The sequence below is a fragment of the Hemibagrus wyckioides genome, linkage group LG15 (genome assembly GCF_019097595.1).
Source record: "Hemibagrus wyckioides isolate EC202008001 linkage group LG15, SWU_Hwy_1.0, whole genome shotgun sequence".
NCBI classification, from domain to species: domain Eukaryota; kingdom Metazoa; phylum Chordata; class Actinopteri; order Siluriformes; family Bagridae; genus Hemibagrus; species Hemibagrus wyckioides.
In genome coordinates this window covers 1831719-1846992 of record NC_080724.1, presented here as the reverse complement: position 1 = coordinate 1846992, position 15274 = coordinate 1831719, and the positions used below count along the sequence as shown (strand labels likewise).

General features: G+C 39.5%; 1 protein-coding gene across 2 annotated transcripts in view; it reads right to left on the bottom strand.

Moving 5' to 3' along the window:
• tafa1a (TAFA chemokine like family member 1a) overlaps nt 1-13495 on the bottom strand; it is a 66938-nt gene extending 53443 nt beyond the window's left edge. The window contains exons 1-2 of one of the 2 annotated variants that reach the window (XM_058409220.1): nt 13037-13495; nt 12095-12224 (exon numbers count right to left, since the gene is read on the bottom strand). In XM_058409220.1, the coding sequence (XP_058265203.1) occupies nt 12095-12224 (130 nt within the window). In that variant the 5' untranslated portion in view covers nt 13037-13495. The remainder of the gene's footprint in view (nt 1-12094; nt 12225-13036) is intronic. The other variant, XM_058409221.1, reaches the window with a different exon arrangement.
• Between the last annotated feature and the right edge of the window lie 1779 nt (nt 13496-15274).

The window sequence follows — 15274 nt, the reverse complement described above, 5'->3', positions numbered from 1 at the left end:
AAATGCAGTTAGTATCTAACCAATCTAATCTAATTCTAAACCTTATATATTTACAAATATATATTAAACTACGAATAAAGTATACAGTTATGGGGGTGATATATACAGTGAAGTGGATGTGCATTAGGTATCATAAATAGGGATTTATTCGGTCTTTATATGTATGTACAAACAACCTGCAGTGGTGAAGACGTGTTAAGAATATAACATGCTACGTATGTACACACAGAATAGATTACGGATCTATATATAAATATACAGCAGTGCAAAGACAGCATCATAAGTTTTGATAGTGAAGGTGTAGAAAAGGATATAAATGTATGTGTAGATGTATGCATGTTTATTTAGTATAATGTACACAGAATAGATTACGGCTGAAATATGCAGTAGTGCAGAGACAGCGTTATAGGTTATGTGTTGTGCAAAGATGCATAGCGGATAAAGAGTGTAATAAATTTAATTAAATGCAAACAGATAGTAGAGGGTGATCAGCTGTTCAGTAACAACCATAGCTATTTCTTCTTCTTCTTCTTCATCTGATGGTGCGACTGCTGTGGCTTAGAAATATATATATATATATACACTACCAGTCAAAAGTTTGGACACATCTTCTAATCCCATGGTCTTTCCTGATGTTTATTTCTTTCTACATTGTAAAACAATGCTGAAGGCGGCCGAAATCCACAATAATGTCCTTTGAACAGTGGATATTGAGATATGTCTGCTACTGATGCTCTGTAAAGCCTTCATAACGCCTCTAATCTGAGGTGCTGTTAATTGGTGATTTCTGAGGCTGGTCACTCTAAATGAACTTCTCCTCTGCAGCAGAGGTCAGTTTTGGTCTTGCTTTACTGGGATGGTCTTCATGTGAGCCAGTTTCATCATGGTGCTTGATGGGTTTTGCAAATGCACTTGACAATACTGTTCTTGCAAGAACTATTCCAGAACACCTGACCTTCGTGTCTTAAAATAACAACTGACTGTTTTTTGTTGTCATTACATATGGATTACTTAAGTCCATGTGTGTTATTTCATAGTTTTGAAATCTCCAGTATTGTTCTAGAATGTAGAAAATAAATCCCTAAACAAAAAACATTGAATTAAAAGGTGTGTCCAAATTTCTGACTGGTAGTGTATATATATATATATATATATATATATATATAGGTGTGTGTGTGTGTGTATACACTGACAGTGATCTTACTAACCACTTACTGCCTCACATACCCCACCCCTTGAAAATTATTATGCATTAATGTTAGATATTAACATTACATAGATTATTGATTTAATTAATTAATTAATTTCTTAATTAATAATAAACTGCAGACAAAAGTCAACCTACAAATCTGACTCTCTGTGGTTCTACCCTAATGGCATCACCTTTAGCATGAAAATATTTACGTTTTGTGTGTGTGTGTGTGTGTGTGTTTTATACAGTTTATGCAAAGCTTAATTTTTCTTGTTTTTTTCCAACTTTAAACAGTTTTTTTTTATTTATTGTAGCACTTCCTGATGTGCTCAGTATGAGAACCCATAATGGATAAGTAGACTTTTCAGTGATTTGCTTTCATCCAATCAACAGAAGCCATCTTCATATGTTTCGTGTACTTCCATGCTGAACTTAGCTCAGAAAAGCTGAGTGATAGACCATTGGTATTCTTTCCTGAGACTCAAGAATCCATTGCTATTCTGGATAAGACTCACTCCTGGTAGAACCTGGCTGCTGCCCCGCTATGTGATTCGGAGAGCAGTCACTGTAATCCATAAATCATAGGAGCACCATTTCTTCACCCAGAAATCATATGATGCATTTCCATTCAGAGAGAGCTGGAGGATTTTAAAGTGAGACCATGCATGCACTAACGGAACACTCTGCTCTGGCTCTGCATACTTTCTAATTTTGGAGCTGTCTACATTTGTTTCCACAAACAAACACATTTACAACTCCATTAAAAACTCTAAAAAAAAAAAGATTGTTTGGCTGTGCATCACAGACACTCTTTATGTTGTTGTTTCCACCATTGGGCCCCAGATCATCCAACTCGGAAAAAAACAGACAATGATATGGGGACACCTTAATGACACCGAAATAGACCTAGGGACATTTTGAGCACCTAAAAACAGACATGGGGACACCTTAATGACACCACAATTGGCCTGGGGACACCTTGAGCACCCAAAAACAGGCCTGGGGTCACCTTGAGCACCCAATAATAGACATGCAGACACCTTGAGCGCTCATAAACAGACCTGCAGTCACCTTGAGCACCCAGTGACAGACCTGCGGTCACCTTGAGCACCCATAAACAGACCTGGGGACACCTTAATGACACTAAAATAGACCTGGGGACACCTTAAGGACACTAAAAACAGACATGCGGACATCTTGAGCACCCAAAAACAGACCTGGAGACACCTTGAGTATGCAAAAACAGACCTGGGGACATCTTAATGACACTACAATAGACCTTGGGACACTTTAATGACACTAAAATAGACCTGAGGACACCTTAATGACACCCAAATAGACCTAGAGACACCTTGAGCACCCAGAAACAGACATGGATATATTTAGTTCTCCTATATCAGATTTGATTAGATAGTCATTGTTCAAAGTACATGTATAAAGCCAGTGAAATGCAGTTAGCGTCTAACCAGTAGTTAAATGCTAACTTATATATTTACAATAAACTACGAATAAAGATAAACATACAAACATAATTTATGTAAAACTTTAAATTGAACAGATTTAAATTTACAGCAAAATCTCTAGCAGTGAGATCCTGACATTGGTTCCAATCCATGGTCACGGATTAATAATAATATAACATCAGTCTAAAAACTATTGGGAAGTAATACAGCAAGAAAAGACAACACACAGAAAGCTTCAGGAAGAGGTAGGTCTTTAGACGTCGTTTGAAGACAGCCAGTGACTCAACAGTTCAGACATCTAGGGGAAGTTCCTTCCACCAAACAGGTGCCAGAACAGAGAAGAGTCTTGATGCATACCTTGTGGGATCCGTCGAGCAGTGCTGGAGGATCTGAGGGAGCGTGGTGCAGTGTACTTTCTGTCATACGAGCTTTAAGGTAAGAGGGTACTGCTCAGTTCGGGGCTGTGTAGGCAAGCAACAGTGTTCTAAATCTGATGAGGGCAGCTACAGGAAGCCAGCGGAGGAAGCTGGGTGGTGTGGGAAGGTTGAAAACGCGGCTGATGGTGGGTGGTGCCTCACAGCTCCAGGGTTCCTGGATTGATCCTGAGCTTGAGTTACTGTCAGTGTGCTTATTTGTCTTTTCTTGGGTTTATTTTAATTAGCCTTGACTACTTTAACGTGTCCTTGTGTGTGAATGTGCAAAATGAGCGGTGTCAAATGTGGATGCCTCGCACCCAGAGTTCCAGGCACACTGTCTGGGATAAAGCAGCTACTGAAGATGAATGAATGAATAGATGCTAGACATGGGAAAATTACAGTCTTATGTAAGTGTGTTTTATTTGCAATATTCGAGGAAGTAATGTAGAAGTGCGAAACACAATAACTAATCCAAAAACACAAGGACGATTTAGACAAAGCAGAAAAGGTAGTTATAGATTTGCGAATGGAATTCTTCCCTCTGATTGGACGAGACATCTGTCACTCGGTATCTACAGGAAGTAGGAAATTGTGTATCTAACTTCATTTCTTGTACATGTGTGGAGTTCTGCCTTCACTTTAAACCATTATTTTTCCCCCGATAGTGAAACTTTAAATCTTTTTAAGAAAATAACAAACATATATATTTATCTTTCTAAGAAAATGGAGTTCATTCAGCTCTACTGTGATGAAGGACGTTCATATGGTGTGATGTTGGAGATACTGATAGCGTATCATGGAGTAAAGATTAGTCTGCGATCTCTAAAAACACACCAGGTATGTTTGGAAGAGCAAACTATTCCAGATTAAAGGATGTAAGGAGCGCTATAAGAGCAGAGCTGTGTTCATACACACACCAATCCACTTTCTACTGCTGCAGCTACTGCTGGATTTCCTGTAGATCATGAGTGATCGATGTCTCGTCCAATCAGAGCGAGGAACTCCATTCGCAAACTACCTTTGTCTGAATCGTCCTTGTGTTTTCGGATTTCTTATTTTGTTTTGCACTTCTCGGCCACTGTAGAAATATCTTTGCCTTCGATACACAATTAACTTCAATATATATAAAACCTATTACAAAACAGATGTACAGATTATTGGGCGGTGAACTAAATACTATAGCAGAAAATCTATAAATAAGTAGCATTATCTCATATTAATGCGTATTATCTGAATCTTGTCACCTACAAACTTTTTTTTAGCGAGTCTGACTAAGTTACAGCTCCACAAAATTTAACATAATTACAAATAACCCACAGATCGAAGAATAATAATTTAAATTGACGGTGCTGTGATTCAGTTCCTCAGGAGGTGAAAGCCAGTGACATTAGATCAGATTAGTATTCATAGGCACTGAGAAAGAGAAAGGGAAAGACAGGAAGCTCGAAAGTGCAAGAAAAAGAGATAGAAAGTGAAAGTGGTGTGCAGCAGATGGAGAAAAGCCGAGGGTCAGAAGCGTACGCCGCTGCCACTGTTCCTGCAGGGAGACGCCACTGTCAGAAAGGATGGATGGATGAGGCAGAGATGGATGTCAGCCTCTCTGATAGAATAATGTACCTTCAGGACCCAGGTTATGTAAGACTATTAAGCTGTCACAGTGTGCCAGAGTGCATGCAGGCAGATAACCTTTGTTTTGCCAAAGATGAAAAAAAAAGCCTCCATTTCTCTGTTTGCTTTCAGTGTGGGCACACAAGCAGCAAGGCTTCACGAAGAAAGAAAACGAGAGAGCCTCTTCTGCTGCTTTCACTCCTCTGATATATTTAATACACACACGAGCGAGTAAGACGTGGCGCCTCAGCCGGGGCCCTGATTCTGTCAGAGATGTTTTGTAGCAAACACAATGGGCAGCGTGAACACGCCTTCAGTCTGTGTTTAGTGCTCGGCTAATGCTTAAAGATGAATTAAAATAACAGGGTTGTGTTTCGCTTACGAGTTCCGCAGTAATAACATGCAGAAGAGAGTTTGTTGAGCCCTGTGGCTTATTGCGATATAAAATGAGAACGGAGTTCCCGGTATGGCGTTGTATGCCGTACAAAATAAATTATATGTATATGTAATTACAGGACATGAAAATTGCCGATAGATTTTCTTCACGAAAGGAAAAACACATTCTCACATTCTTATTCAACAGCATTTCTATGTTCTCTTCTTCAGTTTGTACCGATGGAGGAACCCTTAAAGGTTCTACTGATTGCAGAACCCTAAATCATAGGGGTTTTCGAATAGACCTGATTTAGAGCCATAAACCATCCCAACAAGCCCAGAAAAAGACATTTTTTCTGAAAGTGTAGTTTCTTCAACTGAATCCAAGGTCTACCAAGCTGTCACTGCTGGGCCCTTGAGAAAGGCCTTTATCCCTCAATTGCTCAGTTGTATGAAAATGGGATAGAAATGTAAGTCGTTCTGGATAAGGCTGTCTGCTAAATGCCAGAAATGTCAATGTAGTTTGAATCACTGGAGGAACCCTTAAATGTTCTACTTAGACCCTTAAATGTTCTACTTAGACCCTTAAATGTTCTACCTAAATCATAGGGGTTTGCATTCTGATGGTTTTGTGCATTTAAAGCCATGAGCCATCCCAACAACCCCAGAAAAAAACATTTTTTTGGAAAGTGTAGTCTCTTCAACGTTGACATCTTTCTGGCCCTCAAATGAGTTCTATTCCTTTTAAGACAAGTGCAGGGGGGATGTGGAAGCTCAGTGGTTACGGTATTGGACTCTCTGCTCAGAAGGTTGTGAGTTCAAATCCCAGGACCACCAAGCTGCCACTGCTGGGTTCCTCAGCAAGGCCCTTAACCCTTATTTGCCCAGTTGTACAAAAATGCAAGTTGCTGTCTGCCAAACACCAGAAGTGTAAATGTAGTTTGTCTCTCTGGAGGAACCCTTAAAGGTTCTGTTGAGAACCCTAAATTATAGGGGTTTGCTTTCAGAAAGGTTTCTGCATAGACCTGATTTAGAGCCATAAACAATGCCAGAAAAAACATTTTTTCTGAAAGTGTAGTTTCTTCAACTTTGATATCTTTCTTGCCCTGAAGAGAGTTGGTGGTAGCTTAGTGGTTACAACATTGGACCACCAATCCCTCAATTGCTCAGGTGTATAAAAATAGGATGAAAATGTAAGTCACTCTGGATAAGGCCGTCTGCAAAACGCCAGAAATGTAAATGTAGTTTGTTTGCTTTCTGAAAGTTTTCTGCACTTAAAGCCATAAATCGTCCCAACAACCCCAGAAGAAACATTTTTTCTTCAACTTTTTTGACATTTTTCTGGCCATAAAATGAGTTCTAGTCCTGGTAATGAGAGAGCGCTGCAAATTTAGCTGAAACACAACTCACGAGAGTTCATACAAAGTTTTACCACAACAGTTGAGTAGGATTTATGGAACAAGAAACCGTACTCAACAGAGGGCCCAAAGAATTACAAACTGCTTCTTTAATGCCAGATGTCCTGCTTAGTACCTTGACTACGGATCATCTAGCACACGTCTAGCAACTTTCCCAAAGCTATGAGCACAAAAACCGTGTATAAAATCTCATCTGAGCCGATCAAAGAGCCATATCTTTAAAAAAAAGAAAACATATCTGGTCAAAGACATGGGGATATTGATTGAGGTGTACTTTGGCAATGCTACAGAACCCTCCACTGATTCACACAGCCACTAATGATCTTGTCGGTGAAGTCTTTAATGTAATTACCATCCTGGAAGGCTTGCTCTCTCATCAGCTACATGCTAAGCAGGAAAAACGATACTGCAGTGAAATTAGCTTACTCTCTTTTTCTATCCGACACAAAACGGCGCCCTGAAATCTGACCATGAGGAAATAAATACTATTTCTAAAACAGTATTTCTAAAAGCTTTCACGGAGTAGCCGCAAGGGAATAGAACAGATATGTTAAAAAGGGTATTTAATATTTGTGCAGAGATGAACTCCTCAAATCTGACCGCAAGGAAATAAATACAGTTTGCTGTTAATTATGCAACAAATTTATTCAGCTCTCTCAATGGCGTTTTTGTGAAAGCTTTTACTTCCTGCCGGGTTGCCTCATGGGGTGCGCTGTCTATATAGATTAGTGTAAAGTAGGTAAAGTGTGGTTACTTTCTGTATCTGGTGAGTCCGTATTTATGACAGCGAAACATGCTGCTTATGTATGCATGACAAACATCATCTGCTTTGTCCGGTTCCTTCAGTCCTCAGCCGAATAAAGACCCGTGATTCACCCGTCGTTGCCAGTCCGCCTGAGACTCGGAGGGGGAGAACAGCCGGTAGAACATCTGTGGACAGAGCTGCTCCCCTCAACACCTACTCACTCTGTCTCTCCCTCTCTCTCTCTCTCTCTCTCTCTCAGTCTCTCTGTCTCTCTTTGCTCTTCTTCACATTCAGGCACATACATAATTATCTATTCTGATCCCCGCAGGTAGAAAAAGCAGTGCTGCAAGCCCTCAGCATGAGCACCGCCGACTGAATTTAAAACACGCAAACAGCCTTGTGCCTATTTGTATTACTGTCCAGAAATACATCTGTAGCAGATGGACCTCAGAATCTGATGCTTAAGGAGGACCGCATTTGTAGCAAGTAACACAAACCTAAATTAAATGTGAAAATCTGGTTTTTGACACAGAGATAGAGTGATAGTAAAACTAACGAAGTCAAAGCTGGATTCAAATCCAAGTCAGTTCATTACGGAATGAATACCAGATGAAATCCATTGAGATACTACTAGAAATATGATACAAGGGGAATTACAATCATTCCACCGAATCAATATTTTCTGTTATAGTAACACACAGACCTGCTATTCTCCTCCCACTGATCATTTCCATGAGGTATATTGTTTCAATATTAATAGCATATTCATCTATATGATGTCCGACAGAGATCCTTTGCCCTGAATCTATTAGCACTGAACCCTTGAACCTCATGAGTAATGAAATCTGCACTGACGGAAGCTATGTACCAGTATTTCTCTTCATCCTGCTGGAAATTCAAGTATCTGCGTTTCAACAGCCGCTCAGAAATGCTTGAGGAAAATCGTTGACTCGGGTACAAGGAAGCGTTCTGTATCCACCATTCATAATTTCTTTCTCAGAGATCATTTTGGTCACGCCAATAGTTTCGATGAAACAGCCACTACCCAAACACTAATAATTCATGACCTGCCAACCCTGAAACCCTGGGCAATCAAAAATCCTTTCAAAGCACCAAATACTATTACTTACACACACCGAGAGTTCTGATATTCTAAGGTATGAAGGTGACAGGACACAATGGTCATAATAGTACATAAATGTAGCACTTAACTGCCCGAGCCAGCTGACAGCACAGCAGATGTGAGCGATTTGTGCTACTGGTATCAGTTGATTTTCTTTTATTTTTCCTTTCAGCCTCTCTCTCTGCTTAGGGCTCTACAGCAGGCACGTCTCTGTACATTGAACGGTATCGATCATGTGGAATGTATAGACAGCGTTTGATCCCACGGCGCACTCGAGTCTCAAATACAAACACAGATTCTGAAATAGAATGTTATTTTGTACTAAGCGGAGTTAGCGTGTTCTGTCATCATTATGATAATCGAAGAAACACCCCGCTATGTGTTTTTTTTTTAACCTCAAAGACCCGTTCTCTCTGGGGAAAGCTCAGAGCTTCTGCTTGGTTATTGATGCAAGAATTCTTCATAAAATAGGACAAAAACAGGCAATGCCAAGCAGGCGTGTTCTTTCCTGCAGAGCTCTTTCTGCTTTTAGATCTGAGTTTTAAAAAATCATTTAAACCTGGAGGGGCACAGTGGATTACTGCTTAGCACATTTACCCCTGCACCTTGGGGGTTAGAGGGTTGATTCCTGCCTCTATCCATGTTTTGGGGGTTTCCTAATAGCTCTCTGGATCCCTGTCCAAAGACATGTGTTGTAGGCTGATTGGCATCTCTAAAATGTCCATAGTGTGTGAAGCTGAGTGTGTGTGTGTGTGTGTCCTGTGACGGGTCGACACACTGTCCAGGGTTTCTCCTGCCTTGTGCCCTGAGTCCGCAAGACTCCAGGATTCCATTGGCTCTGTTTAGGGTAACCATAAAGAGTAAACTCATTGATCTTTAGCTGTTGGTCTGACCGCTCCTGCTTTGTGCTGAAGTCCACTATCAACTCCTTAGGAGAAGTCCTTCACTATTACATCTATATTCTGTCCACATATTCTGTTATATTGTTGTTTATTTTTACTCTATTTTTATATATTGTATAATGATAGTCTATTCTATATTATGTTTCGTATTATATTCTTAGATATTTTTATACTTGATATTCTTTTTATTTTAAATTCTTCTTTTCTTCAAGTGTATTTCTTATATTTTATATTCTAGTTTTACATTTTTATTTAAATTATTTATTAAATTTTATTTTCTAGTTTTACATTTTTATTTACATATTATTTCTTATATTTTGTATTATAGTTTTACAATTTTATTTAAATTGTATTTCTTATATTTTATATTCTAGTTTTACATTTTTATTTAAATTATTTCTAATATTTTATATTCTAGCTTTACACTTTTATTTCCATCCTAGGACAGTCGTAAAAAACATTCCCCTACATGTGGTACTGTGTATGATTTGTGTAAATAAATGACAAATAAAGCTAGAATTTGAATCGATAAGGAAAAATGGACGGAATTTAAACTGTTTAACATAATTAGGTCTAACACTTTCATATTCATTTCATTTATTTCCTTTAGAGGTGGATCTCAGCTTATTTCAGGACCTCTGGACACCAAGTCAGTCCACCAGGCAGCATGTTTTTGAGAACTGGAAGGAAACCAGAGAACCCAGAGGAAACCCACACCTACACAGGTCTGTACTCTCTACAAACACTGACCCTGAAGCCGTGAGCTAGCACCACTATCCTTTGCACCTCTGCGCTGCATGCTGAAATGTCTGTACGAGAAAATATTTGAGTGATCGACATCTAATATGATAGAGCTTTCAAGTCTAGATGAATTTGCTGATCAGTCTGAGATCTGAGAGCTGTACGTCTGCCAAAGCATACAAACATAACAAAAACACCCCAGTTGCCTTCAGTATACAATGAGTTATAAATTTATTATTAAAGCCATCAATTACTCATTCTTTAGATGGTGCAGGAGCCTCATTAACATACAGAGCATTTACAGCTCTTTACAGAACAGTTTCTGTATTTATGCCTGTTTTTGGTTCGATTTACAAATGTAATAATTAAGAAAAAAAATGGATAAGAAGAATGCAAAATGTTCTTCCCAGTTAGCCTAGTGCCGATCGCTGATTTTTTAAAAAGAGGTTACGTATTTTCTGACAATATTTTCATGCTTTAGTGGTAGAGAGGAAACATTTCTTATGAAGTATTAAACCAACACCCAGACACCTGCCAGCTCCTGATGCTGATCCAGCGCCTACATTTAAGGCACACACACACACACACACACACACATACCTTTTTAAACTATTTAAGAGGTTTTTCAGCTCAGAGTGTCACTGACACCTTAATCTCCTCAAATACTCCTCCATTTGAGTGGGAAAAGGAATGCTCCATATGGACACATAAACAGCGTCTCATGTGACTCATTTCTCAAGCTCCAAAACACTAATGTGTTCTTACACAATGGTGAAAAGCTCATAAAAGCTCAATATGGGCAAATGTCTCACAGCATTGTTATTCAGATTTATGGTCTGCTGAAATCTCCCAAGCTAAAGCGCTTAACCTGACACAATAACAGCGCCACATTTACCGGAGCCAGAGATACTCTCAACCTCTGAAACGTCCCTCGATCTCAGATAAGACTCGTAGCGAGCGGGGCTCTTCCTTTAGCACCAGCTCCTCTCTAATGAAGAATCACTGTAAAATCATAGACACAAGCGTTGCTAAAGAATTAACGGCACGTTTAATTGGAAAAGAGAAAATGATTCAGATCATTTAGTGTAAAAAAGGGCCTATATTATTCTTCAAGAGTCTGAAATATAAAATCAATTCCAATTGAAGCTCCAATCCCGGTAAAGTGGCTCAGGCTGGATCAGTTAATGTGAGTGGACCAGGCTCCATTTGCTATTAGTGCCCTCAATTTAAGGTGTGAGGTTACGAGGAGCAGCACCGCGGCTCCATGACAAATGAGGTACCAGAGAGCAGCTACTCGAGCGCTGGCTAATATGTCACACTATCGCAATATAAGATTTGTTCTGTAAGCTTTTTGAAATATTTTCCTCGGTCATTAGCTGGGTGCTGAATTATTTTGCAATCAAATAGACCTGGGAGTGAATTAGTCAGCTCTGATCCGCTCTGACGGCTGACAGTGAAGCGTAATTAATGCTAAAATATCCTGGACTTGACCGTTTTAATAATATTGGTCAGAATCGTTCACACTCGGGACTAAATAATGTAATCTGATATAATTACAGTCATTATCGTTCATTTTAATCCCCTGGGACACACTAGATTCTGTTCAATTTTTATCACACATTTCTACTTTCCCTACAAGTGTGAGGAAAACCTGAGGAACTTAGAAGAAATGTCAGTCTGGGGGTTTGTTTTTTTTTTGCCAGATAATTCATTTCCATGACAATTACCATGCACAATCGAAAAGTCTCTTTATTGCCAGACATTTTGTGTTCTTCCAAGTCTCATCATCCACGGGGTGTTTCTAATTGCTTCTATCATGTCGTCCTTCTCATTACACAAAGAACATCTAAATATCGGGCTAGGGACCTAAGGTCGATTTGAACCCAATTTCTCTCCTATGTAATATTTCTCACTCAGTTGGTCAGTGGGAAAAAAAGCACTCAGAAAAATGCAGCGACTTTTAAAGTACAAATATTTAAATGTTCAGCAGTGTGTGTGTGTGTGTGTGTGTGTGTGTTCCATCGCTTCAAAGCAATCTGCAGTGCTTTAGGGACTTTCAGTAGGCAGTAGGGTAGAACGCCGGGATGGACACGGGCCAGAACCAGACTCACCGAGGATCTGGATGTTGGTCCCAGGTGGTGCCAGGTGCTGGTGTATGGTCTTGTAGAAGGTGGCATCGCACACCAACATGATGGTCACACTGATCCACACCCACAGCAGCCACGACATTCCCACACCCATCTGCAAACACACACACACACACAAAGCACGTACGCTCAGCAGCCTGCTTTCCTTAATATCGCGCTGCAAAACTTTATGAATACACTGAGCATTACTCTGACCTCTTTCCTTAACCCACACCTCCTCACACACACCTACACAACAACACTGACAGAATTACTCGTTCTACTGTACAATTTTCTGAATGTTGTCATAATACAAGGTAAAGGTAAGGCCAAATTGTTGTGAACAGATAGATAGATAGATAGATAGATAGATAGATAGATAGATAGATAGATAGATAGATAGATAGATAGATAGATAGATAGATAGATAGACGGATGGGTGGATGGATAGATAGATTTCTCCTGAGACTCATACCTCCCAGCCGCACCCTCTCTTCCCCTACCCCCAAAATTAGATAGCAAAGTGACAAGCAAGTTGTTTTTCTTCTTCTTCTTCCTTTTCTTCTTCTTCTTTTTCTTCTTTTTCTTCCAAACAGCTACCCAGTGTAAGTGTGTGCTGATATACTCCGAAGTATACTCCAGCCCTGTGCGTCCTGTAACAGTATTTCACACTGCACCCTACTCATCACTGAAGCACGTGCAAAGCTATAATAATAATAATAATAATAATAATAATAATAATAATAATAATAATAATAATTCCCCAGATGTTATCAGTCTTATTTATTTATTTATTTATTTATTTAGGCTTCTGTAAATTCCGCATGATAATGAAGCTTAAGAGGATGATTAGTATCGTTTCTGTTACAGGACACACTTTAAGGAGGAAGGAAACCTGGAGGAATGCGCTGGAAACTAATCACTTACCTGGAATCAATTAGGAACCGCCAAAGGATGGACTCAACACGTTGCGCTTAATCCATTCATGATGAAGTTGTGCAGTATTCCACTCGCCCTGCTGTCTCTCTGCTCTTCAGCCCAACTCTCTCTGTCTCCGGTCTGTCTCTCCTGCTTTCCCAGGTAGCCTTAGTCTCAGCGGCTGCTTAAGTGGAGTCAGATCAGACTGGAAGAAGGCATTAAACAGAGAAACCGGAACAGAGTGACAAAAATGCGATAGTGTGTAATTTAAAACACCGCAGTGCCTCTCAATTTACCCCCAACCACCACCGCGTCACTACACCGAGGCGCGAGGACCAGTTTCAGCGCTCATATTAGAGCGCGAGACACGGAGCGCGAGTCTCTCTCTCTCTCTCTCTCTCTCTCTCTCTCTCACACACACACACACACACACACACACGTAACTCAAACAATAGACATGGGAAGATTTGTATACACACACAGAGTCCTCTATCTATCTATCTATCTATCTATCTATCTATCTATCTATCTATCTATCTATCTATCTATCTATCTATCACAGGATGCTATCTATCTATCTATCTATCTATCTATCTATCTATCTATCTATCTATCTATCTATCTATCTATCTATCTATCTATCACAGGATGCTATCTATCTATCTATCTATCTATCTATCTATCTATCTATCTATCTATCTATCTATCTATCTATCTATCTATCACAGGATGCTATCTATCTATCTATCTATCTATCTATCTATCTATCTATCTATCTATCTATCTATCTATCTATCTATCTATCTAGATTCTTCCCTCTGGATAAACTATTTCCCAGGTTCTATGTAGAATACTAGTAGATAAGATGTCCAGCATAACCCAGAGGAATATAAGGACTAGAACCGTCCAAAGAACCCTTTATGTCTAAGTGTGTATCCGGCTTTTTGTCTGTCTATACGTCTGTTTTAAAGTCAAACTGCTGAACGTTTCTCAGCGAAGCTTTATTCTCATTTAAAACTGGCTCATTTATGAACTTGTGGTGAGTACAAAGGGTTTCCAGTGTTTCTGTTTAAAACATAATCATTCTTTCACCTTCACTAACCTCGGGAATACACACTGGAAAGGACAACAGTTCATCCCAGGGCTGTTAGAAACATGAAAGATTAAATAATTTATGAATGTCCATAAATTATAAATGCACTGTGCAAACATGATCAGAGATAGTGCTGTAACGATCAGATGATTCAGAGTGATGCATCAATTTAAAAATCCATGATCATAAATGGGCAATTATTCATTATAATTGATGATTGAGTGTTTATCACATACACCGATCAGGTATAACACTCTGAGCAGTGAGAGGTGAAGTGAATAAGACTGATCATCTCCTCATCATGGCACCTGTTAGTGGGTGGGATATATTAGGCAGCAAGTCAACATTTGGTCCTTAAAAATGGTCAAGCGTAAGGATTTGAGCGACCAAAAGGGCCAAATTGTGATGGCTAGACCACTGGATCAGAGCATCTCCAAAACTGCAGCTCTTGTGGGGTGTTCCCGGTCTGCAGTGGTCAGAATCTATCAAAAGTGGTCCAAGGAAGGAACAGTGGTGAACCGGCGACAAGGTCATGGACGACCGAGGCTCATTGATGCACGTGGGGAGAGAAGGCTGGCCCGTGTGATCCGATCCAACAGACCAGCTACTGTTGCTCAAATTGCTGAAGAAGTTAATGCTGGTTCTGATAGAAAGGGGTCAGAATACACAGTGCAGGACGGGTCAGGGCTGTTTTGGTAGCAAAAGGGGGGACCAACACAATATTAGGCAGGTGGTCATAATGTTATGCCTGATCAGTGTATAATTCAAAAAGGAATAACAATGGAAATTTTGTCATTTTAAAAATGATGTATAAATTAGGATAGTGTAGTGATTTGCCAGGAGCTCTAATACATAAATAGTCCTTCTCTACATCATTATTTACAGATTCTAAACAAAGCTGAGGTGTGAATCAAATCGAATCATACCTTATCAGATTCAGTGCTATTAGAAATCGCATCCTATTGTGTAAAAGCCTGATATTTATACTCCTTTCCTGGGTAACTGCTCTTAGCTTATCTGCATTTGTCTAGTTTACCTTCATTATTTGGACTACAATTTCTTAACCCGGAGGCTACAACCTTTTATTAGTAGCCCCTTTAACAACAGATGTTGTCACGTAAAAGCTTAACAGAAATATACGAATTCTGAATAAA